At 39.3% G+C, this 23,157-nt stretch overlaps 1 protein-coding gene across 2 annotated transcripts in view; it reads right to left on the reverse strand.

The window, feature by feature from the left end:
- Positions 1-23,018, reverse strand: part of fam234a (family with sequence similarity 234 member A) — a 41,130-nt gene extending 18,112 nt beyond the window's left edge. Inside the window, exons 1-8 of one of the 2 annotated variants that reach the window (XM_060840884.1) lie at positions 22,902-23,018; positions 20,986-21,121; positions 20,302-20,415; positions 19,245-19,430; positions 13,175-13,302; positions 7,157-7,316; positions 2,472-2,622; positions 2,065-2,211 (exon numbers count right to left, since the gene is read on the reverse strand). In XM_060840884.1, coding sequence (XP_060696867.1) covers positions 2,065-2,211; positions 2,472-2,622; positions 7,157-7,316; positions 13,175-13,302; positions 19,245-19,430; positions 20,302-20,386 — 857 coding nt within the window. In that variant the 5' untranslated portion in view covers positions 20,387-20,415; positions 20,986-21,121; positions 22,902-23,018. Of the gene's footprint in view, positions 1-2,064; positions 2,212-2,471; positions 2,623-7,156; positions 7,317-13,174; positions 13,303-19,244; positions 19,431-20,301; positions 20,416-20,768; positions 21,122-22,901 lie in introns of both variants that reach the window. The other variant, XM_060840883.1, reaches the window with a different exon arrangement.
- Between the last annotated feature and the right edge of the window lie 139 nt (positions 23,019-23,157).

Genomic DNA, 23,157 nt, shown 5'->3' on the forward strand with positions numbered 1-23,157 from the left:
GGGTAGCTAAAATCCAAATAAAACTAATACTAGATTCTTTTTTACTGTCTTTGAGAAAGTATGTTGAAAACAATCAGTGAACATCTTCCAGCCATCGTGATAGGCTCCAATTCATGGCCATTGCACTGACGTAAATGGCAATATGAATATAGGAAGAAGAAATGAGTTTGTAAATAGAAACCGGAGAAGTCAAACTTTAACCAGGATCAGAAGAATGCTAGGTGCTAGTTTATATCAAATAGAACAAATATGGATATATAAGTTGTATTGAGTATGTCTCATGATAATGATTGCTCTGTATGTTAACCCATCGGGAACTAAAGCAGCTTAGCAATTCGTATGTATTTACTCATTCCTGTGTTTACTCATTCCTGTTTCAAAGAAATTACAGAGGCAAGTGGGGGATAGCCCAAAGTGGTGGTATAATGATATGTCACAGGACTAGTAACCCAGAGTTGAAACTAATGCTCTGTGGCCAGGGGTTCAGATTGCACAATGGCAGTTTGTGGAATGTAAATGTGATTAATCAAATCTGGAATTGAAAGTTTGAGCTGAATATTACAATAGATTAAGTGACTAGCTCACCACCTTCCCTTGAGCGCATCCCATATTAGAGGGAGGGCAATCGCCAAAATCAGCTGCTGACGAAAACAGGTAGTTAAGGGTCAAGTGAGCTCATCACTCCACTTATACCATAATAGAGTTGGCGCAGGTGAGAATAGGCAGGGTGTGTTTTTTTAACAAAATTTTTTATTTAAATGATGTGAAGGAAGGTAGATAATACCTTTGAACGGTGGGCCCTCTGAAATAGCCTACTAAACCATTCAATTGCAACAGCAAGCTGTGTTGGGACACAAATGCTAGCCTTACCGGCACATCCATATCCCATTGAAGAATTAAATCTGTGACCAGAAGCATGGTAAAAGGTAAATTAGATAATATAGGACCTTTGTCTTGTCTAACAAGCCTATCAGGCTCATATTTGCCTGTGTCATTGTATACAAGTAGTTTTTCTATAATGTGATGGTTGCATTTTTGTGCGAGCCCACATTGTAGAAAAATCATGCTTTAGAAACAGCACTTCAAGTATTGGTGATGTAATCATGTTATAGCCAACACACGTTTTAAAAGCTCGCGCTTTAGAAACAACGTCCCCAGTTCATCAAGCGCATTATAACAAATTTACGTTAATGAAATGCACATAATAGCAGAACGACCTGTAGGTTCCTATTTGGACCAAACAATGAAACGTACAAAACTCTTACAGGGATCAACAGAATAGAGTCAGAAAGAATGGCTGCCCTGGTTATGGGACCTAGAATCTGGGGAAGCAGTCTCAGGCCATGAGGAATTTATTTACAAAGTGTTCTAAATCTTTGGAATTCTCTATCCCAGAAATTATGGATTCTCAAACATTGAACCCATTCAACACAGAGATTGATAGACTCCTCAATATTAGTGCAGTAAAATGGGACTGAGGGATAAGATCAGATAAGAACCAGCCAGCTGAATGGTGGTCCAGGCTCAAGCTGCTGAACCGCATATTCTTCCTATCTCCATTGTCAAACAAAATTACTCTATGCAGAAAGTATATGCTGCCCACTTAATAGAAGATCACAGAATCACTACAGTGTGGAGGCAGGCCATTTGGCCCATCATGTCTACACCAACCCATCAAGAACATCCCACCCAGACCCACCCCACTACTCTATCCCTGTAACCCTTCATTTCCCATGGCTAATCCACCTAGCCTGCGCATTCTGAACACAATTGGCCATGCTGAATTGCCCATCAACCTAACCTGCACAACTTTGGATTATGGGAGGAGCCCCACACAGGGAGAACATGCAAAGTCCACACAGACAGTCGCCCGAGGATAGAATTGAACTTGGTCCTTGGCTTGGCAAAGCAACAGTGCTAACCATGGAGCCCTTAACAATACCAATGATTTTGAGGCAACAAGGCCCTACCTATAACAGTTGAATAGATTATTGACCCTAAGTATCTCGTAATTCTGTAGATAGAAGTAATATTGCCCCAGCCATAGATTTAATAATGATATACCCTTGAAGGTGAGATATATTATGGAGCCAATATGTCTGCAGGTTTTGACCATCCAAAAGCTCAACTGTGTCCTCCGTACTGATTAACAGTTTTCCAGCCTTCTCTCCTTGTGCATGGACCACCTGAAGATATTTAGCTGTTCTGGAACTGCATGGGAGAAAAAATTACAGAAGATTAACAAACCAGACTATTTCGTGCTCTTCACCCCCTCCCTGGATTTTACTAACCAATATTATCAATTCCTACAATGTGAAAATGCATTGAGCAATATTTTTGAAATTTGTCAAATAAATATTAATTTCCCCAAGAAATTCCAAGGTAAACAAACTGATGATATAAATTCAAGGTTTCATTTTTTAAAAAAGGTATGTAGTCATTTAATGGGAGAAATATACAGGCAAACTTACTTATGGATTTGAATTTTTTTCAACACTGGATCAGTCTTTTTCTCCCACTCAGAATCTGATTTGAGAACATCTGCATTTAATTTGTCTGCTGTCTGCAACATTCCAGTTGCTTGCAAATAAATATCTTTCAGTGCCACTCCTTGTACAGTTCCTGTGATTTCAGAAAATAATTTTATTTACTATATTTTCCATATTGGACCTTTATCTGTATAGAAACCAAAAGCATGCCAAAGAGTAAGTTGTCCACTTCTTTCAATGAGTCAATTGAGTTTTTTGAAGTAACAAAGAGGATTGATGAGGGCAGAGCAGTGGACATGATCTATATGGACTTCAGTAAGGCATTTGACAAGGTTCCTCATGGGAGACTGGTTAGCAAGGTTAGAGCACATGAAATACAGGAAGAACTAACCATTTGAATACAGAACTGGCTCGAAGGTGGAAGACAGAGGGTGGTGGTGGAGGGCTGCCTTTCAGACTGGAGGCCTGTGACCAGTGGGGTGCCACAAGGATCAATACTGGGTCCACTACTTTTCATCATTTATATAAATGATTTGGATTTGAACATAGAAGGCATTGTTAATAAATTTGCAGATGACACCAAAATTGAAGGAAGAGGATAGCTCACAGTACGAGATTTTGATTAGATGGGCCAATGGGCTGAGGATAGGCAGATGGAGTTTAATTTAGATAAATGTGAGGTACTGCATTTTGGGAAAGCAAATCAGGGCAGGACTTATACACTTAATGGCAAGGTCTTGGGGAGTGTTGCAGAACAAAGACCTTGGAGTGCAGTAGCTCCTTGACAGTAAAATCTCAGGTAGATAGGATAATGTAGAAGATGTTTAGTCTGCATTTCTTTATTGGTCAGAGCATCGAGTGTAGGATTTGAAAGATCATGTTACAGCTATACAGAACATTGGTTAGGCCACTTTTGGAATATAGTGTGCAACTCTGGTCTCCCTCCTCTTGGTAGGACATTATGAAACTTAAAAGAGTTCAGAAAAGATTTACAAGGATGTTGCCAGGGTTGGAGAATTTGAGATATGGGAGAGGCTGAATAGGCTGGAGCATTGGAGGTTGAGGGATGACCTATCAGAGGTTTATAAAATCATGAGGGGCATGGATAGGATAAATAGACAAGGTCTTTTTGCTGGCTTGGGGGAGTCCAGAACTAGAGTGCATAGGTTTTGGGTGAGACAGGAAAGATTTAAAAGGGACATAAGGGGCAACATTTTCATGCAAAGGGTGATGCGTTTATGGAATGAGCTGCCAGAGGGAGTGGTGGAGGCTGGTACAATTACAATATTTAAAAGGCATCTGGATGGGTCTATAAATAGGAAAGGTTCAAGAGGGATATGGGCCAAATGTTGGCAAATAAAACAAGATTAATTTAGGATATCTAGTCGGCATGGACGAGTTTCTGCGCTGTACATCTCTATGAGCTGAAATAAAAAAATACCAATTTCAAATATTGTCATAAATACATTCATCATTTAAAAAGCCATTCAGCCAATTACCATGCCTTTTCCAGATATTGCTTCATAATTTTACCCTCTCTTTCTTTCAAAGAATGTATGACCCTCTTATTCATGCTCCATGCCAAACACTTCAAACTCCAAATTTTTGCATAAACAATAATGCTGTTGAGGTTGGAGTTTCAGAATGCTGATTCTGTGACTGTGAAGGAACAAAGATACTATTCCAAGTCAGGAGGATATGCAGCACAAGTTGAGGATTTGGAAGGTGCAATCAAAAGAACCTTGAAGTGCCGCTGTGTGTCTTGCAAACAGTACACACTGCTACCGCTGCACAGTGATGGTGGAGGAAGTGAATATTTAAGTTGGTGGATGGGGTTCTGATCATGTGGATGGTGTTGAGCATATTGAGTGTTGTCAAAGCCCCATTCATCCAAACACATGGAGATTATTCCATCACACTCCTGACTTCAACGATGGAGGGGATTTGGGAAGTTAGGAGACGAACTGATCAACTCAGACTTCCCAGCATTCTGCTGATAGAGCTGGCTCACTTCAGTTACTAAGCAGTTATTCAGTGATAACAAGCCTAACCCTATATTGCAGGAAGTTGATAGTGGTGGATTTACCACAGATCATGTATTTACTGTCAACAGGAGATGGTCGTTGCCTGACACTTATGTCGCAGTAATGTTCTGCGAACAACAGTAAACAGCCATTGAATTTATATTAGCGATGGGAGTTGAAGGAAGGCCATCAGCTTTAAATTAAGTTGCGCGAACTGACAAGATTATGTACTTTGGAGTGGGTTTGAATCCACAACTTACTATTACAAATCAAGAGTGAAAGTTAATCTATTTTGTTGAGCTGCAAGCATAAAAAAAACTATCTGTGCAGACAGTAAATGCATTGGTTCTATTCTTACAAAATTCCCTCGACTCTGGAAAGATTATCAGCTCGAAAAGCAACTCCTTTATTCCAGAAGGATGACTGAATGTAGCAAACTATAAACAGTTTAGTCAGTGATAGGAAAATGCTGGAATCTATTGTTAATGAGGTTATAACAGGGCACTTCGGAGATCTTAAAGCAATCAGGCAGAGACAACGTGGTTCTGTGACATGGAAATATCGGACTATTTCAATCAGAGTTTTTTTGAAGAATTAGCAACACAGTAAAATGGGGACTAATGGGTGTACAGTACTTGAACTTCCAGAAGGTGTCACATCAAAGGTTACTTCAAATAGTTTGAATACATGGTGTTGGGGTTAACATATTAGCATAGATAGAAGCAAATGGAACAATGGTGTCTATTACCCAGGGAATGGGTTATAATGATAAGATGCTTTGCAACAGTTATAAAGAACACCGCTGAGGGCACAGCTGGAGCATTGTTTTGGTCTCCTTTAAGAAAATCCGTAATTATGCTGGAAACAGTTTGCGGAAGATCCACTTAACAGTCTCCTTCCCAAGAACTGGTCATCTTACGAGAGAAGGCTGACCAGTGTGAACTTGGAAACATTACAGTTTAGAAGAATGAGAAATTCCTATATTTTCAAAAGTGCATTCCCTCCTACTAGTCTCTTCTACCAGGGCATCATTTCAGCAGTCAGTCTGTTAAGTACACTCATAATCTTTTCAATAAGATCAGCAAGGATTTCAGAAGAAACATCTTTAACAAACAGCGGCTAGAATGTGGAACTCATTATCATAAGGAGTGGCTGAAGTGATTAATGAAGATTAATGTAATTCAAAGGGAAGCAAGACAAGCCTATTTGGGGGAAGGATATAGAGAGATATGATAAACTTCGAGGAGAAGTGATGAGTGGAGTAATGGCATATAAACACTGGCATGGACTGGTTGGGCCAATTGGCCTGTTTCTGGTAATGGAACATTATACAGGTTGCTGAACAGATTATAACAGTGTGCCTGGCTGTGGGCACTTCACATGATGGTGATAGAACAATCTTAGAAAAGGATCTAGAGACCTAGAAGGCTACAAGAGTAAATCCAAGCTTAAATAATCACAGCTGTAAGATTAGGCTCAAACACCTTGATCTGCTTACCTTAGAGATGGAAGGATTTTGCAGGGTTGTTCCAGTGAAATTTATAAAATTAAGTAATCGATGATGTTGTACACTTCCCTATATATATATTTTTTAAAGTTTCACAAATTTCACAAACAGAACCTACATTTCATTGTGCTACAGAAACTGGAGGTACTTTACCTGTTATTGATTATCCCACAGCCTTTTACATGCTCAGTAATTTTATTGATTTTAGGATATTCCCCTACCACTGATATTAACCAAACTGATTTATTTGACATTCTTCTCTCTGTCCAAATAGAGATGTTACATTATTAACCATTCACCCTGGTACATTTTACATATTTATGGATGGATAAAGCATTCATCTCTCACTTAAAACACCAGGATGAAAATCAGTATACAAGACACTAAACTCAGCTTTTCATCAGAACCATTCCTTTACCACAATTACTTAAGAATGTTCTCCACATTCTCACTTGAACTTTCAAAACTGTCATAACAGTTGATAAAGCTTTTTTCCATCATCCTTTTTAAATCAGATGACCTTACTCCATCCTCTTCTTTGAGAGGCTGTATATTCTACAATTAGTTATTTAACTAGTAATATTTCTTATGAAACCTTTCCCCATTTCCTTTTATATTACCTACAGACCTTTTCATACAGGATTATCCCAGTTTAGGTACTAAATACTTGCCAGGTAATTTAAATCAAATTTAGATTGAAGCAAGGTTTCCTTCATTAAAATCTATCTGACATCGTGAGCTGACATTCTTAATCCAAGGTTTTCAGCCCCAATATGTGATATATAAATGTAATACTTCATTGGGAACGTGGAAAAGAACCAAAGAGAACACTTTAGTTTTTGCTGCTTTAAAACTGTTACAAAATACAAGATACAGTTTGCAGGTTTTTTTGTGAGCTCACTTTCCCCTATACTCATTGTTGTTAATTTGTTTCATCCATTACAATGACTAGGCTGCCTGTGCTTCACAACTGTGGCATTATTGCAAAATAATTCACAAACAACATTCACGTGAAGAATGGCGATTAGGTTAAGGTTATATCCAGTAATGAGGCTTGTAAAGAAAGTAGGTTTGGAAGAGGGGGGAATTTAAGAGGGCAAAAAAAAAAGCTAGAGATTAACTTGCTATTCAGTTACCTTCAATAAAGAGAACGTAGTAGGCACCAGTGTTGGTAATATGAATCAATGGGCTTAAAGGTTCAAAGTTTTCAGTAACGTTGTGGTACACCTCTTGACCAATGGGATCTCCACTCTTTCCAGACAACAGTCGCAAAATCAACTTGCTGACAGAGCTAACCTGATAGAAAATGTACAATATGTTAAAACATACAATGTTTTAGTTTACATAACTAAGTACTATAATCTTCCATAAGACAAAAATATTTTAATTGCTTGGAACAACAGTAATACAGAAGTATCAAGTGCCTTACAATTTTGGGAACAGGCTATTAGTTCAAGGAATAAAATAGCCTCAATTATTTTGAATAAAAAAATCCACGCTTAAGTCCTGGTTATATGTTAATCTTAGTAAAGATTACGGAAGCTCTACATTTCATCTCACATTCGTTAAGGACTGGATCATGGACAGAGAGAAAGAAATGCCATATTTCCCCTCCTTGTACCTAACTGCTGACCAACATAAAGTGTTTACAGTGACTCTGTTGATAACACCAATGACTGGAAGGTACCAAGTCTGTATTCCACTCCAAGACATGAACACAAACATCCTGGCTGACATTCCAATGCAGACCAGAGGGAATGCTGCACTATCAGAGGTAACAACTTTAGGATGAAATGTTAACCCATATTCTAACCTGCCTGCTCACCTAGATGTAAAAGTTTTTGGAAGAAACAGGTAGGTTCTCTCTGGTGTCTTGGCAAACATTAAAAGCTCATGCAAATTGGCTGCCATGATACATACAAACTCTAACCTCACACCTTTTTGAGCTGAGATGTCACTTTTTTTTAAATAAAACCTTAAGTTATCTTGGGAATGTGACTTAAAAGAAGTTCTGGGATTTACATACTAATGAATTGAAACCTGCAGCCCCTTCTAAAAGATGAACCTCTTAACAGCAATGTAGGTTTGTTCGATATATTCCAGTGTATGACACAATGATCTTTTGCTATAAATTCTGTGTCCTAGGATCCTACTCCACTAGCTACCTGATGAAGGAGTTGCGCTCTAAAAACTTGTACTTCCAAATAAATCTGTTGGACTATAAGTTGGTGTCATGTGATTTTTAATGATGCCTCCAGTCTAATTGCAGTGACACGACATGAATGCACCCAATTAGCTGTAAAGCATTTCAGGATAGCCAGTGTTGTGAACAGTGAAATACAAATGCAAATCTTTCTTTTCTTTTCCAGCTCTGATCAAACATATGAACAAGGCGTGGGCCATTGTCTTAAACAATATATCACCACAGACACACAGACACAGACACCTCCAAACAACAAAAAAAGACTTCTTTTAAGCATGACCACAAAGCTTGAGTCTGCTCTGTTATCTGTGCCTGTGTGTTCTGGGTTATGTGGAGTTGAACAGATGTTTTCTAAACATAAATTTTGATTAATCATGTGCCAACATTTATAGTTCTTATAATTATAAAGTGCTAAAACACCCTTTCCTATTCCATGCGCTGCTAAATTAGCTCTGTTTCCCTGTGCTCACAGAAAACTAACGTTTAGAAGCAGAAGTTACGTACATAAAAGTAATAGGACCTTTCCAGAGTGGTGTTGTGGTCTAAAAGAATAGTAAAAAGTACAGGAGCCAAGAAAAACTAAAACAAAGAATGTTGAGTGAGAGAACAGAGGACAGAGAACACAGGCATCTTCACAGCAACAGATTGGAGGGAGACACACAGTAAGCGAGAGAGCGCTCACACAGAGTGAGAGAGCTCGCAAAAACAGAGAGAGAAAGAAAGCTTGCACCAAGAGAAAAAGAAAGGGAGAGAAATAGAGAGGGAGAGAGCGCGAGCTCGCACAGACTGAGGGAGGGAGTGAGCTCGTACACAGATTGAAGGGAAGAGCATGCACAGGTTGAGGGGGAGAGCTCTTGCGAGAGAGAGAGAGAGAGAGAGAGAGAGTGAGCGAGCGCGAGAGAGCTTGCATGAAGAGACAGACAGCACAATGATGTTGCCTTTATTACTTATGTTCAAGTGTCAGCTGGGTACGTGGCCTGCCAAATCCAGGTTTACGTCACGACACCGATCACCCATGGCAACATACCTAATTAGGACATTTTCTGAATGGAAACAAAGGATTTGACTGGGGAAAATTGTAAATGAGAAACTAAGCCTTACAAAAATAGTATCTACAGAGATAAACCAGAGGAGCCTTCACTTTAATGGGTGTAATCCACAGATTGCCTTTTATTGGAAGTAAAGTGAAAGGAAAGATTTGACTAAGATTAGCAAATTGAGTAAACATAATATTAATGATGGAGTTTAACTACATTCATATTAATCGGACAAATAAGGTTTGTAAAGAGCAAAGGGAATGGAGTCCCTGTAATGTGTATAGGACTCTTTTCTAACTCAATGCTTGTGAAGCCCATCAAAGGGAAGATGGAGAATGTAAAATTGTGAGGGGCATGGATAGGATAAATAGGCAAAGTCTTTTCCCTGGGGTCGGGGAGTCCAGAACTAGATGGCATAGGTTTAGGGTGAGATATAAAAGGGACCTAAGGGGCAACTTTTCATGCAGAGGGTGGTATGTGTATAGAATGAGCTGCCAGAGGAAATGGTAGAAGCTTAAAAATGTGTTGCTGGAAAAGAGGAGCAGGTCAAGCAGCATCAAAGGAACAGGAGAATCGACATTTCGGGCATAAGCCCTTCTTCAGGAAATGGTAGAGTCTGGTACATTTGCAACATTTAAAAGGCATCTGGATGGGTATATGAATAGGAAGGGTTTAAAGGTGTATGGGCCAAGTGCTGGCAAATAAGACTAGATTAGGTTGGGATATCTGGTCGGCATGGACGAGTTAGACCAAAGGGTCTGATTCCGTGCTGTACATCTCTATAATTATGACTCAGTTCAAATAAGAGAAATAAACATTAAGATTAGGAAAGAGAGAGATTGATCTAAACCACATGAACAGATTAGAGAACAGCTGATTTTGTGAGGACAGAAAATAGTACATAGCAAAATAAAACGGGCAATGATAATGGAAAATTAGAAAGTGGAAATAGAATTGGGTAAAGTGCAGGAAAATATTTTTCATCAATAAGGGAAAGATTAAACTAAACACCCTATTGCTGAAGACAAAGACACAACTAAGCTGTTCATAAAGTATATACACTGTACTTAGACAGATTAAGACAGAATTCTAAGAGTTTAGGAGAGAGAGGTAAAAATTAGAAAGTCAAAGTAGAGCAAAAAAAAATTATCAAGGACTATGAAAAAGTTAAAATATTTTACAGCACATCAATGAATAGAAGACTGTAATAGAAATAAGATCACTTGGAGACAGATAAGAACGATAGGGAACATCAGAAGGATGGCAAATGTGTTAAATAATTATGTTCCTTTGGTACAGGACATGATAGAGGAACAGGTAGACATGACATTGAATGATGAATAATTATATAAATGCATTTAAAATACAAAAGTGATGCTTTGAAAAAACTAGAAAAAGGATAGAACCTAAATCTAAATGCCTTATCTCTTTGGGGAAGTGATGGCTTGGTGGTATTATCACTTGACTATTAATCTAGAGACCCAGGTAATGTTCTGGGGACCTGGGTTCGAATCCTGCCTCAGCAGATGGTGGAATTTGAATTCAAAAATCTTGAATTAAGAGTCCCATTTGGTTCACTTCAGGGATGGAAACTGCCATCCTTACCTGGCCTGGCCTACATGTGACTCCTGACCCCCAGCAACATGGTTGACTCTAAACTGCCCTCTGGGCATTTAGGGATGGGCAATAAATGCTGCCTAGCCAGTGCCCTCATGAATAATGAACAAAGGCATTTGAGAAGAGCTAGAGAACTGAGAGCAAAGGTATTCAATTCGTATCTATTAATTTATTAGAAAAATAGGTTGTGTCAGAGGACTGGAAGATGGATAATGTATTTTAAATGGTTAGAAAAATATTCAGAACAGGTCTAGGCAATTATATATTACCAGCTTAATATCCATAATAGGTAGAATAATGGAATCTGAACTAAAAAAGAAAACAGAATATATAAAATGAGAAACGTAATTAAAAATAGTCCACATGCATTTCAAAATAGAAAATCTTGCTTCAAAAACAGACACAAAATGGAGAAGAGCTCAGAGCTCCAGTTCTGAAGTCAGTTAACTTAAATATTGAATCCACAAGGCTATAAAATGCATAACCAAATTGATTTTGGCTTCAGTGGAACACTGCAGGAGATCAGGGTAAAAACGTGAGTGTCAGAGCACCATCCTATACTATAACGATGAGCGACAGGAATGTAGGGGTCATACTTGCTGTACGAGGGGATGGTTTCACAAAGCAGTCCCTCAGTTTGTGTTTGGTCCCGCCCCCACATAGAGAAGACCATGTTGTGAACTGTGCATACAGCAGGTTAGATTCAAAGAAGTTCAAGTCAATTGGCGCTTGACCTGGAAATAGTGTTCGGACCTTAGTCAGTGAGGAAGGAGGAGACAAATAGCCGAGTGTTACATTTCCTGCAGTTGCGAGGGAAGTTATTATTTGAGGTGAATGAAGTACGCGTTGGGGGTGACAGAAAATGGATCATGGAATCATTGTAAGACTTGAATGACTGTCTGTGTGTGAAGTTTGCATGTTGCCTGCATGGGTTTCTGAAGTGTGCTCCAGCCACAGTCGAACGATGTACAGGTTAGAGGATTAGCCATGATTCTGGGGATAGGATGGGGGCACAGGGAGTGCTGGGTCTCTGGGAGGCTCTTTGGAGGGTCAGTGAAGACTCAAATGGGCCAAATGGCCTCTTTCCCCACTGTAAGGACTCTACGATTCTATAAAAAAACTGGAAGAGTGGAATGGAGTCCTGAAAGTGAGCAGGGTATGTGGAAGTGTAGTTACGGCTATGGGAGTTAATGGGTTTATACTGACTATCAGTAGAGAGGTGATCATTAGAATTGAAAACAGAAGTCAAGGAAAGGAAGCAAAGAGTCAGAGAATACACATCATTCTGCTAAATTGCACATTTCGTTAACACAAATTCGCTGTAATGTGATTGATGAATTGGGGACACTATTTCTAAAGTGTAAACTTTTGAAACATGTGTTGGCTGTAATGCGATTCCTTCGCCAACACTTTAAGCGCTGTTTCTACAGCGTAATTTTTCTATAATGCAGGATTCCTCATGAATGCAACCATCGCGTTATAGAAGAACTACCCGTACCACTTATACAGTGAACGTAACAGAAGGAGAGTTGTGGGAGAGGTCGTGGAGTAGAACCGGAACAAGGAATGTTGCACTAACTCCACAAAAAGACAGGAATAACTGGGGCCTATGCAGGTGCCTACATCTGCATTGCTTTGCTTTGTGAAACAAGTTAAAGGAGAAATTGTTCAATGAGGGATCAAAGTTCTGCCTGAGGGAGCGGTGGTGGAGACTGGTCAGGCCTCTGACTAATCTGATGGAGGACGGAGTTGTACAGGGATTGGATGCCCATCGTGAAGCAGTGAAGAAATTGTTGAAGTGCTACTGGGGTCCCAGAAGAATCACAAATGTAAATGTGTAGAGACTAAACAATTATTGTTGCTAATAATGTTGTTTCAACCAAACCTTCCAGCTTAATCTTTCAGAAGCCTTCTTTAATGCTTGGGAACAAGCATAAATTGCCAACTGTAATTTTTCATTCTGCTAAGTATGATTAGTTTGTACTTAAAATCTACTATCTTTCATAATGAGACAATAACCGAGCATAAAATTCAGGCCTCAATATCCTTCCATTTAGGATTTCTGAACAAAAGCAATAACAAAATCCAATTACAGAAGTCAAGGAGGCCATTTCATCCACTGCATCCGTGCCAACTCTGAAAGACCTATCTAATTAGCCATATTCTGTACTCCTCTCTGAGGAATATGCATCATAATAGCCAGCCTTAGATTACAGGAAAGCAAAAATACTCTCACCTTAAAATCACTAATAGAACTAATCACATGATCAATAGGAGAAAAACTCTCTTTTCCATACCTGATTAGATGTAAAAAAGATCAAAAGGTCTTCAACTCCATCACCATCTAGATCTGGAAGTATCAATGCAGGTTCAATCACAGAAAGATTCACTGCAAAACTAGCATTAAGTATCCACAGCGTATCTCCTGAAAAATAACACCAGACATTTTTAGTGCCCACAAAAATCAACAGCGTTACCCAAAGAATATTGACAGAAGTCGACACATTTGAACGCTTCAGATTTCTGGGTTATTCATTCTTTTGACATTACCAGTCAAAAGATTTGATTCTGATTTGAAGCAAAAAAAAGGAAATAAAGTAGAAGCAACATTACAATCCCCAGTAAGACCAATAACCTTTCAAAAGAATACTGAATACCAGAGAGCAAGATATCAACTTTTAAGACTTCTCTTAAAATTTGCGAAAACGACAAGCATTATTGACACAACCATATACTTGTAGGTAACATACTTAAAATTACAGAATAAAATTAACTTTGAAAACAAAAAAATCCTTCTTCAGTTATACGGGGCATTTTCTGTTAAATGGCCATTTTATTCTTCTGGAACTAACATCAACTCCCTAACAGATACTTACTTGCTATTTCTCAGCTAAGTACAGGTTGCTCTGCTATAATGCGCGTTTCGTCAGTGCAAATTGGCTATAACGAGAATGAAGATTTGTGGATGTTGTTTGGATAATGCAGCACGATTTTCTATAGCATGAGATTATAGAGGTACACAACTGTCACCTTATAGCAGAACGACCTGTAAAATTACACAGGGAATTCTTTCACTCTAGCTTAAGGCAGGCAAATCATCCAGCCTTCTTTGAATCATCAACTCCCGTTCTTCAATCGGAGGGTGAGGTCCTCCTGTGTTTTGTTCAAGGGTCAGCATTTTTAGTCAGTCAAGTTGTAGCATTTTAGTAAATTTTAGTAGACTTACAAAACTTTCTATTGCCTTTCATCTCTCTAAGATCACTTCCATAGCAACCTGAATCACAGGACCATGTAACCAAGTAGAAAGACTAATGAGGTATTTTCTAAACCCCCAACTTCATTTTATCTCGGAATTAATCAACCAGTTTATTTCAGATCTCCATAACTGCAGTTCTTTACTTTATTTTACAGTTTAAATTATATCTCTTTATATTACCTGACATCAAGGGAAATGGAGACAAACAACCCACTCATAGCCAGCATTACTGTTTCTATAATTACATGCAAGTACTGTAAAGACGGTGTCTTTTCATTTGTGTACCTTTTTTTGAAAATATGGATTGAATTGAAAAAGAGCTGCTTTGAAACCCAAATATTTACAAGGATGACTGAATGTTTTGATAGTAAAGAATAGGATTTTTGTTTTTAAAAATCAACTTGATAATCATTTCTGTTTAATGTGGGTTCCAGCAATTTGCAGACAAACTAGAGTCAAAGGGTTGTTTACCAATGAAAATTCTGATTGATAATTGGTCCCTAGTTCACAAACCAAATGACAAAAGGTCCTCTGTCTGCCAACAAATGATTGTTTGTGACCAAAGCAGATAGAAGTTCAGACCAGGACAGGAATCAGCAAAGTTGCAACAGGCAAAACAAACAAACTCTCAGTTCTCCACACAATCCATTTTAAAGCAGAAGAAAGCCAGATTATTTTTTCTTCAACAGATGCTGCTAGTTGTGACTTGTATTTAATAAGTCACAGACTTCTCGAGTGAAACAAACACCCTGTGAAAGCTCTCTCAAGGAGGAACAGTCAATTCAGCAAAAAAAAAACCCAAAAGGTGTTGGGAACAAAGATTACAGAACTGTTGCCCTTTCACCCTTTTTTTTCTAGTTTCTGTTATCTGCGTATAAGGAGGAGTTTATAAGGGGTTTGAAGTTTTAATTTGCAGACTTCACTTAGTTTAATCTGATTATAAAGAATGATTGCTGGCAAATGCAGGGCGTTGGTCCTTGTTTTCTATCAACCTGGGTCTAAAAATTAAATCAAGATCATAATAATCTTGTGCATTTCAATCAAATCACCTCTCCTTCTTTTAAACTCAAAACAATATAAACTCAATGGACTCATTCTCTCACTAAAGGACAACTCCCACATCCCAAGGACCAATTCAGTGAACTCTCGTTGTACTGCCACCAACGAAAATACTGCCTTCTTCAAATAAAGGTAACGATAGAGTCACCATAGTCCCAGAGGACCATAGGCTGTTCTCTCATTACAGAGACAAATAGTGTTGCTTTAACCAGAGGGTCACAAGCCTCAGGTGAAGGGAAAGGTTGAGAAGGTGGGACCTTCATGGTGACCTCAGCCAGTATGGGGAGTGAACCTCCACTTTGTCATTATCTTGTATCGCAAACCAGCCAATCAGCCAACTGAGCTAACTGTCTTCCTTAAATACACAGAGACCTAACCTACACACAGCATTGCAAATGTGATCTCATCAAAGCCCTATGCAACAGGACCAAGACTTGTTTATTGCCATTCTCAAATCATCTGGCAAGAAAGACTAATGTGTATTTGCTTTCCTAACTGTTTGATGTACGTTGCATTCCTTGTCTTAATACATTCAATTCTCTCTGAAAATCAAGATTTACAAGAGTCACCTTTTAAAAAAAAATCTGCTCTTCTATTCTTTCGATCAAAGTGAGTAACTTTGTACTTCACTACATTATGCTCCCTTTGCCATCATGTTCCATGCGCTGTTCTCACCTCTATGCAGCCTGAGTCCTTCCAACAGCTTGCCCTTCCATCAAGCTTTGTATTATCAGCAAGCTTCTATCAATTACTGTTTTTTCATCTAAAATCGTCAAGGTATATTTCAATCATTTCCTCAGGTATTTACAATCAGTCGTTGATTCTTCCCACCAATTCATTTATTGTTCAAAATTTTTTTTTTTGGTTCCCTATATCACTCCAAGCTTTACTTCCCAGGCAAAGAAATATCCACTTGCTTACAGCAGAGTGATCAAGAAACTAACCGATTGTTGGAAAGGCCTATCTAATTTACCTATGGCTTTGACTTAGGCGGCAAGTTTAGCAAGTGGCTAATCCACAATAAACAGGTAGCTTGTTCCTTAGGTCTCGTTTATATCTTTCTCCTCTCACCCTAAACCTATGCCCTCTAATTCTGGACTCCCCCACCCCAGGGAAAAGACTTTGTCTATTAAACCTATCCATGCCCCTCATAATTTAGTAAACCTCTATAAGGTCACCCTTCAGCTTCCGTCACGCCTCTTGCCTTCTACACGCTCATACCCTCTCCTCGCTCTTGCTCATGATTGGGGCCATCTTTCCAATTCCTCTGCCAGGCAACTGACCTCCCCCAGCCCCACTACCACCAATGTGTGCATGCATGCGTGTGTGTGGTCTTTGACCTTTGTCTCCCATTACGTACACACAAACTAATCCAAGGTGACACATCTCCAACCAGAAAAATCCAGGCTCACAATCAAATGCAATATCAAAGGAAGGTCATGTTCTTGGAGGTGCTGTCTTGCAGATCAGACTTTAAATTGAGACCCCCATTTACCTGTTTTGATGGATGTAAAGGATATTAATGAGAGGTGCTGCATTTTGGGAAAGCAAATCTTAGCAGGACTTATACACTTAATGGGTAAAAACAATGACTGCAGATGCTGGAAACCAGATCTTGGATTAGTGGTGCTGGAAGAGCACAGCTGTTCAGGCAGCATCCAAGGAGCAGCAAAATCGACATTTCGGCCAAAAACCCTTCATCAGGATGGTAAGGTCCTGGGCAGTATTGCTGAACAAAGAGACCTTGGAGTGCAGGTTCGTAGCTCCTTGAAAGTGGAGTCGCAGGTAGATAGGATAGTGAAGAAGGCATTTGGTATGCTTTCCTTTATTGTTCAGAGTATTGAGTACAGGAGTTGAGAGGTCATGTTGCAGCTGTACAGGACATTGGTTAGGCCACTGTTGGAATATTGCGTACAATTCTGGTCTCCTTCCTATCGGAAAGATGTTGTGAAACTTGAAAGGGTTCATAAAAGATTTACAAGGATGTTGCTAGGGTTAGAGGATCTGAGCTACAGGGAGAGGCTGACCAGGCTGGGGCTGTTTTTCCTGGAGCATCGGAGGTTGGGGGGTGACCTTATAGAGGTTTACAAAATTATGACGGGCATGGATAGGATAAATAGGCAAAGTCTTTTCCCTGGGGTCGGGGAGTCCAGAACTAGAGGACATAGGTTTAGGGTGAGAGGGGAAAGATATAAAAGAGACCTAAGGGGCAACTTTTTCATGCAGAGGATGGTACGTGCATGGAATGAGCTGCTAGAGGATGTGGTGGAGGCTGGTACAATTGCAACATTTAAGAGGCATTTGGATGGGTATATGTATAGGAAGGATTTGGAGGGATATGGGCCAGGTGCTGGCAGGTGGGACTAGATTGGGTTGGGATATCTGGTCGGCATGGACGTGTTGGACCGAAGGGTCTGTTTCCATGCTGTACATCTCTATGATTCTATGACTAAGAACAAGGGAGTTCCCCTCAATATCCTGGGCAATATTTAATCCTCAATCGAGATCTCAAAGAAACAAATCTTCTGGTCTTCTCATTACTATTGGTGGAAGATTACTTTGCACAAATTGGCTACGCTTCCTTGGTTGGGAAGCACATTGAGAAGACTGGCTTTTGACAAAAGTATGACAGAGTTCAAATATTTTACCCTTTCTCCTCTTCACCACAATTTACATTGCCAACCCCCAGCAGTATCATGTCTTTAGCACAGGAAGCACATTCATGGCTTCCTCAAATTACATTCCCACAAACAGTATGAACATTTGACTCTTAGCAGTGTGCCCAAAGTGCCAACTTTACCACTGCACAATGTGGAAGTCTAACAATAGGACCCACTTGTTTTCTTAATCCAAAATAGCATGAACATGTTTCAGGAGGCGGTTGAGAAACATTTCAGAGTATCAAGGTAGAATGCAAACCATTATAAATGCTGCTTCACATACAACAAATGACAGCCAAAGTAAACCACACTTTATCGAGTCACTCTCACTTATTTATAAATGAGGAATTAGTAAACCAGACACACTGTCTCTTTCATGGACTGACTGAAGTTTTTCTGGCATGTCTTTGTGCTTAAACTGTTTCTAACTGCATCTCATGACCTCCTGCATTGTAACTACTAGCTCGACACCCAGACAGACGATTGGCACTAAAACAAGACCCTAAGGCCCATCAGTCAGATGCACTGATTGTTGTAACACTCTAGCTGTGGATTTGAGACTATTAAGTCTCGAAAACTGCACATTCAGGTGCAGCACAGACAATTTTAATAAGGTACCAGCAGCCTGAAACATTGTCCACTAACTTGTGCATTGTTCTAGGCTGAGCAAACATAGTAACACTTCACGACGGCATAGATATCTGCTTTCTCTTCTATTCTAACTAAAGGAAATGGAGGAGAAAGTGAGGACTGCAGATGCTGGAGATCAGAGCTGAAAATGTGTTGCTGGAAAAGCGCAGGTCAGGCAGCATCCAAGGAACAGGAGATTCGATGTTTTGGGCTTTTGCCTGAAACATCGAATCTCCTGTTCAAAGGAAGTGGAGACCAAGGCTCTCAGTTCTTCGCCTCAAATGGACTTTGGCAGTAAGCCTGTGATCAAACTACATATTCGTTGTCCTCAGAGCACCATTTTTAGCAAATTAAGTTCATATGAGCACCAACTCTCCCAATTTCATAAATGCAAAGATTCACTAGATTTTTTAGTTTAATTTCAACTGGCAACAAAAAAATCCTAGTCAACTTTTTATTAATTCATGAAATTTTGGCATCACTAACAAGGCTAACATCCATTGTCCATTCTGAATTGCCTCTTGAGGAGGTGGGGGTGACACACATTCTTGAATACAGAGTGGCTTGCTAGGCTACTTTCAGCTGAAAATCGACAACATTGTCGTGGGACCTATTCTTCTTCTCCTTGTCTCTCACTTTGCTTTCTCATTAAATTCATATGCCACCTCAAACACCTAATCTATGGTGCTGCCTTTCCAAATGACTAAAACCTTTATGAAAATAAAGTTCTTAGGAGAATGCTATCCGAAAGATAATGTATACCTGAAGAACTGATTGCAGTGAGGAGGTAAGGGGTTCCAATGATGAGGCATCCTGAAGTCTCCATACCGCTGAGATTTTCAATTCCACACTGCACATGCTGAACATCCTCTGCTAAAGCTCGCTGCCATAGAAGATTGCCATTTGTTCCTGACAGCACCATAACATGGGCACAGGGAAATGTAAGGCCTTAAAAAGAAAGGATGCAAAATAAATTAATGAATAAAGACACAATGTTGTTGGACAAGTTTGGTACGTATGAAAAGTTACTTCCTTGCTGCTGGAGTTCAGCACTGTGTGATCGGCATAGGGATGAACAGAAACCACATGCAATGCCTTGTGAAAACAAATCTGAAAAATGACCAGCAACACTGTTCCTTGCTTAGACATTTCCCTTAGATTACACTTGCACCTCATGTGTAGCTTCATTGTTTCTGTCTTTACATGCACGTTTTCGCACTAATATTTTTCTTTGTCTGGATACAGTAAGTCATATTGTCTAGTCTGTAATTTAACTTGTACTGACATGGTTTTGATCCATCTGTTCCATATACTAAGGTGAGGAGAAATTGTTGGTACAAAGTTTGCAATAGGAACATGAAAACTTATTTTCTAAAATTTTAAATTACACAGCAATAAGTAGCTTATAATACACAGCATTTTGTAAAAAAACGGTGTTAAAGTGTCTCGATGATCTTAAGGGTTATTTTTCCTCTCCTCGTCAACATTGGGAAACTATATATTGATGCATCACTAGTAAATGTGCAAACTGTGAATGGAGTTAAACTAAGAATGCGAGGCTTTTCAGTGGCAACATTGTCTCAGAAAGAGAATAGCGTTGAAGTCAGTACCAATAAAATTGAAGGGACTGTCCATTCAGAGATACATAATTAAGACACTGTCATTCATCGATATAATTCCAAAAGCTTGGTTGAATCACGATCTGAAAAACCGTTATGTTATGAAAGCAATGTAACAGTGAGGTAATGAAATACAAGAGTCTGAACAACACTGGGATAAAAATGAGAAAAGGTATTTTGTGATTGTAACAGTCACTCACCCTCAGCTGCACATGATCCATTAACTATAGTGTTATTGGAGTACTTCAACGCAAATACCACATCACTAACTTTGTCTCTGTTCATATCCCACAGAGTGAAAAAAGGGTAACTCACTGTAACAAACAAATAACACAATACCAGTAGGTTAACAATGTTTCAAATATAGTTACTTCGGTTTCATTAACATCATGAGAATTCTTTGTGCCTGTTCAATTATCAAAAAACATTTAGAACTCAAGCAAGTCATAGCTTAAGTATTTTTAGTATAACTTTAAATAGTAAAGTAAGCAATGGCTTTATCCAAGAAGCTAACAATTAAAATTTATGCTGAAATAAATGCAGAACAAAGAGCCCGAATTAAAATGAAAGCCACCAAAATTAGGATGCTTACATTATCATGTTTCCTTTCAATTATACAAAAGACGCCTGCATTACATGGAACATACTCAACACAATTAAACATTACCTGCATTTTCAAATGTTTTGTTCCAGGCCCTCTGTGATACAGGCCTCACTGGACAGGGAATTATGAAGGAAAATGCAAACACCACAATCAGACATAAAAATAATGCTACAAAGAAAGCAGCAGTTCTCCAATGGGAAAGCTGTCCAAACTTGGTAAATTTCTTGATTTTGGTTCCTTTGTGCCTGTTAGAAATGTCATTCGTGTCTTGGTTTCTGACCTCATCATTTTTCAGAGGATGTATCTCTCCCTCTGAATCTTGGTTTTCTGTCATATTCCCAGTCTACATCACAATAGGGACACAAATTCTTTTAAAAACTGTCTTCTCTCTTCTTTCATCAATGCCTTTATCCTTCCTGCAAGGTTAAGGACATAGTTTAAAGTTAAAATATACGAAGCTTTTTGCTGTTTTGAATATTTAGTTAAAAACATTTCTAAATTGCTGCAACTGGAATCTGCTATTTTCACATCCTTGTGTTCACCTTAACAAAGAGCTTCTGTGGGATAGAATTACTCAACCCACGGTAACTACTATTAATAGGATAGGCAGCAGAAGAAAAATGAAATTACTCTATAGGAAGAAAGCAGTGATCAGCATGTTTGATGTCAACGTCAAAATAGATTTAAGTGAGTCTTGTGACTTTACAAGAATATTATATTACAAAACATAATAGCATAATTGTCACAGCAATAATCTAACGTGACTCTATATAGCGTTACTATACATTGGCAAGACTCGACATGCCTTGGGGAACATTGGTAACTGATGGAATGCCTGGTTCTCCAAGTGGTTTGCCATCCCCTTGCTGCTCATCTTACACTAATATAACGGAGGGATTTTGTTTTCTTCAGTTGACCCTCTGGAACTGTTCTATCCTGCCTCCTTTCCTTCATCCAATCATGTCACCTTTCACTTGAGATAACCTTCTTCACTGCCCACTACACCTCCAAACTTACTAACCATACTATTTTCACATAGAATCAATTATCTAAATGACAAACAGCAGTAGACCCAGCACTGATCCTCGGGCACACCACTGTTAACAGGCCTCCAGTCTGAAAAGCAATGTTTCACCACGATCACCTGTCCCCTAGCTTCAAGCCAATTTTATAAAACAAATGGCTAGTTCTTCCTAGATATAACCTTGTTAACCAGTCTACCGTGAGAAACCTTGCCAAACACCTTACTGAAGTCCATATAAACAATATCCATTGCTTTGCTTTCTTCAATCCTCTTTGAGTTTGTTAAAGAAATGAAATCAAGTTAGTGAGATATGATTTCCATGCACAAAGCCATGCTGACTATCCATAATCAGTCCTTGCCTTTCCAAATAGGAGGCACTATAGTACAATCCCAATAAGGTGAGCATCCCTTTCGTTATTTATCAGTTCCAAAGTAACTCTACCTTCCACTAACACCTCATATCCATCACAGTAAGTAGCATAACCCTCCACCTATCCGAATCTCACCTGCATAAACCGGGAACCTAAAGCTTCTGTTCCCTCTCTCACAGTATAACTATTGAAACAGTATTTAAATGCTTTCAAGTGAGCATGGTTAACCGCTCAAAATAATTATTTTTCCCCAAACCTGTAGTGGCAAATATATCAGATAGGTATCTCTGAATTGGACACAAAGATTTAGAGATCAAGAAGTTATTATTTCAATATTTCTGAACATGAACACCACAGGAGGCGACTGAAGAAACTTGTAGGCACATTTGGTAGCTTTTGCCTTATCCTACAGGCAGTGACTAATGAGTATATCAAGGTGATCATCGGTGCTGCTTTCCAGAGAACTTTGTCTGCGACTGAAATAAACTTTTGACAACTTCTCTCTCAGGTCTATTTCACAATCCTGCATCAACGTGAGCACTTACTTCACCTGTGAGAACAAGGAAAGATCAGCAAAGTCAGGACATACCTTTGTATTTAACTTACGCGGCTGGAAGTATTCACTGCCCGACCATCTGAGGAATAAATCTAATTACAGAGGGTCAGCCAAAATAATACAGAACAGGCTTAGCCCCCATGGAAACAGGCTGTAAACAAGAGAGTCCTCGAACAGAAACAACCATTTCACATAACAGTCACAAAAATATATGGAAAATAAACGTTAGGAAACGTGATTCTTACAATTGGCAGATGATGTAAAACCATCAGAAAGAAAACCACCATTTAGAGAAAGACAGCCACAAACTCCTCTTCGCCTCACACGCACACACCGACCCAGCACATCGTCATGGCCGCCTCACCACCGGCTAACACGCATTTGAGCGGAGCCCCGCTCTGCTCTCTGGGTACTGCAGTCCGTTCACGCCTTCCAAAGCGAGATGAACATGGGAAACGGACTACACCTCCCGCTATGCGCTAGCGCTAGGCGCGGTCCACT

The sequence above is a fragment of the Hemiscyllium ocellatum genome, chromosome 20 (genome assembly GCF_020745735.1).
Source record: "Hemiscyllium ocellatum isolate sHemOce1 chromosome 20, sHemOce1.pat.X.cur, whole genome shotgun sequence".
Classification (NCBI taxonomy): Eukaryota; Metazoa; Chordata; class Chondrichthyes; order Orectolobiformes; family Hemiscylliidae; genus Hemiscyllium; species Hemiscyllium ocellatum.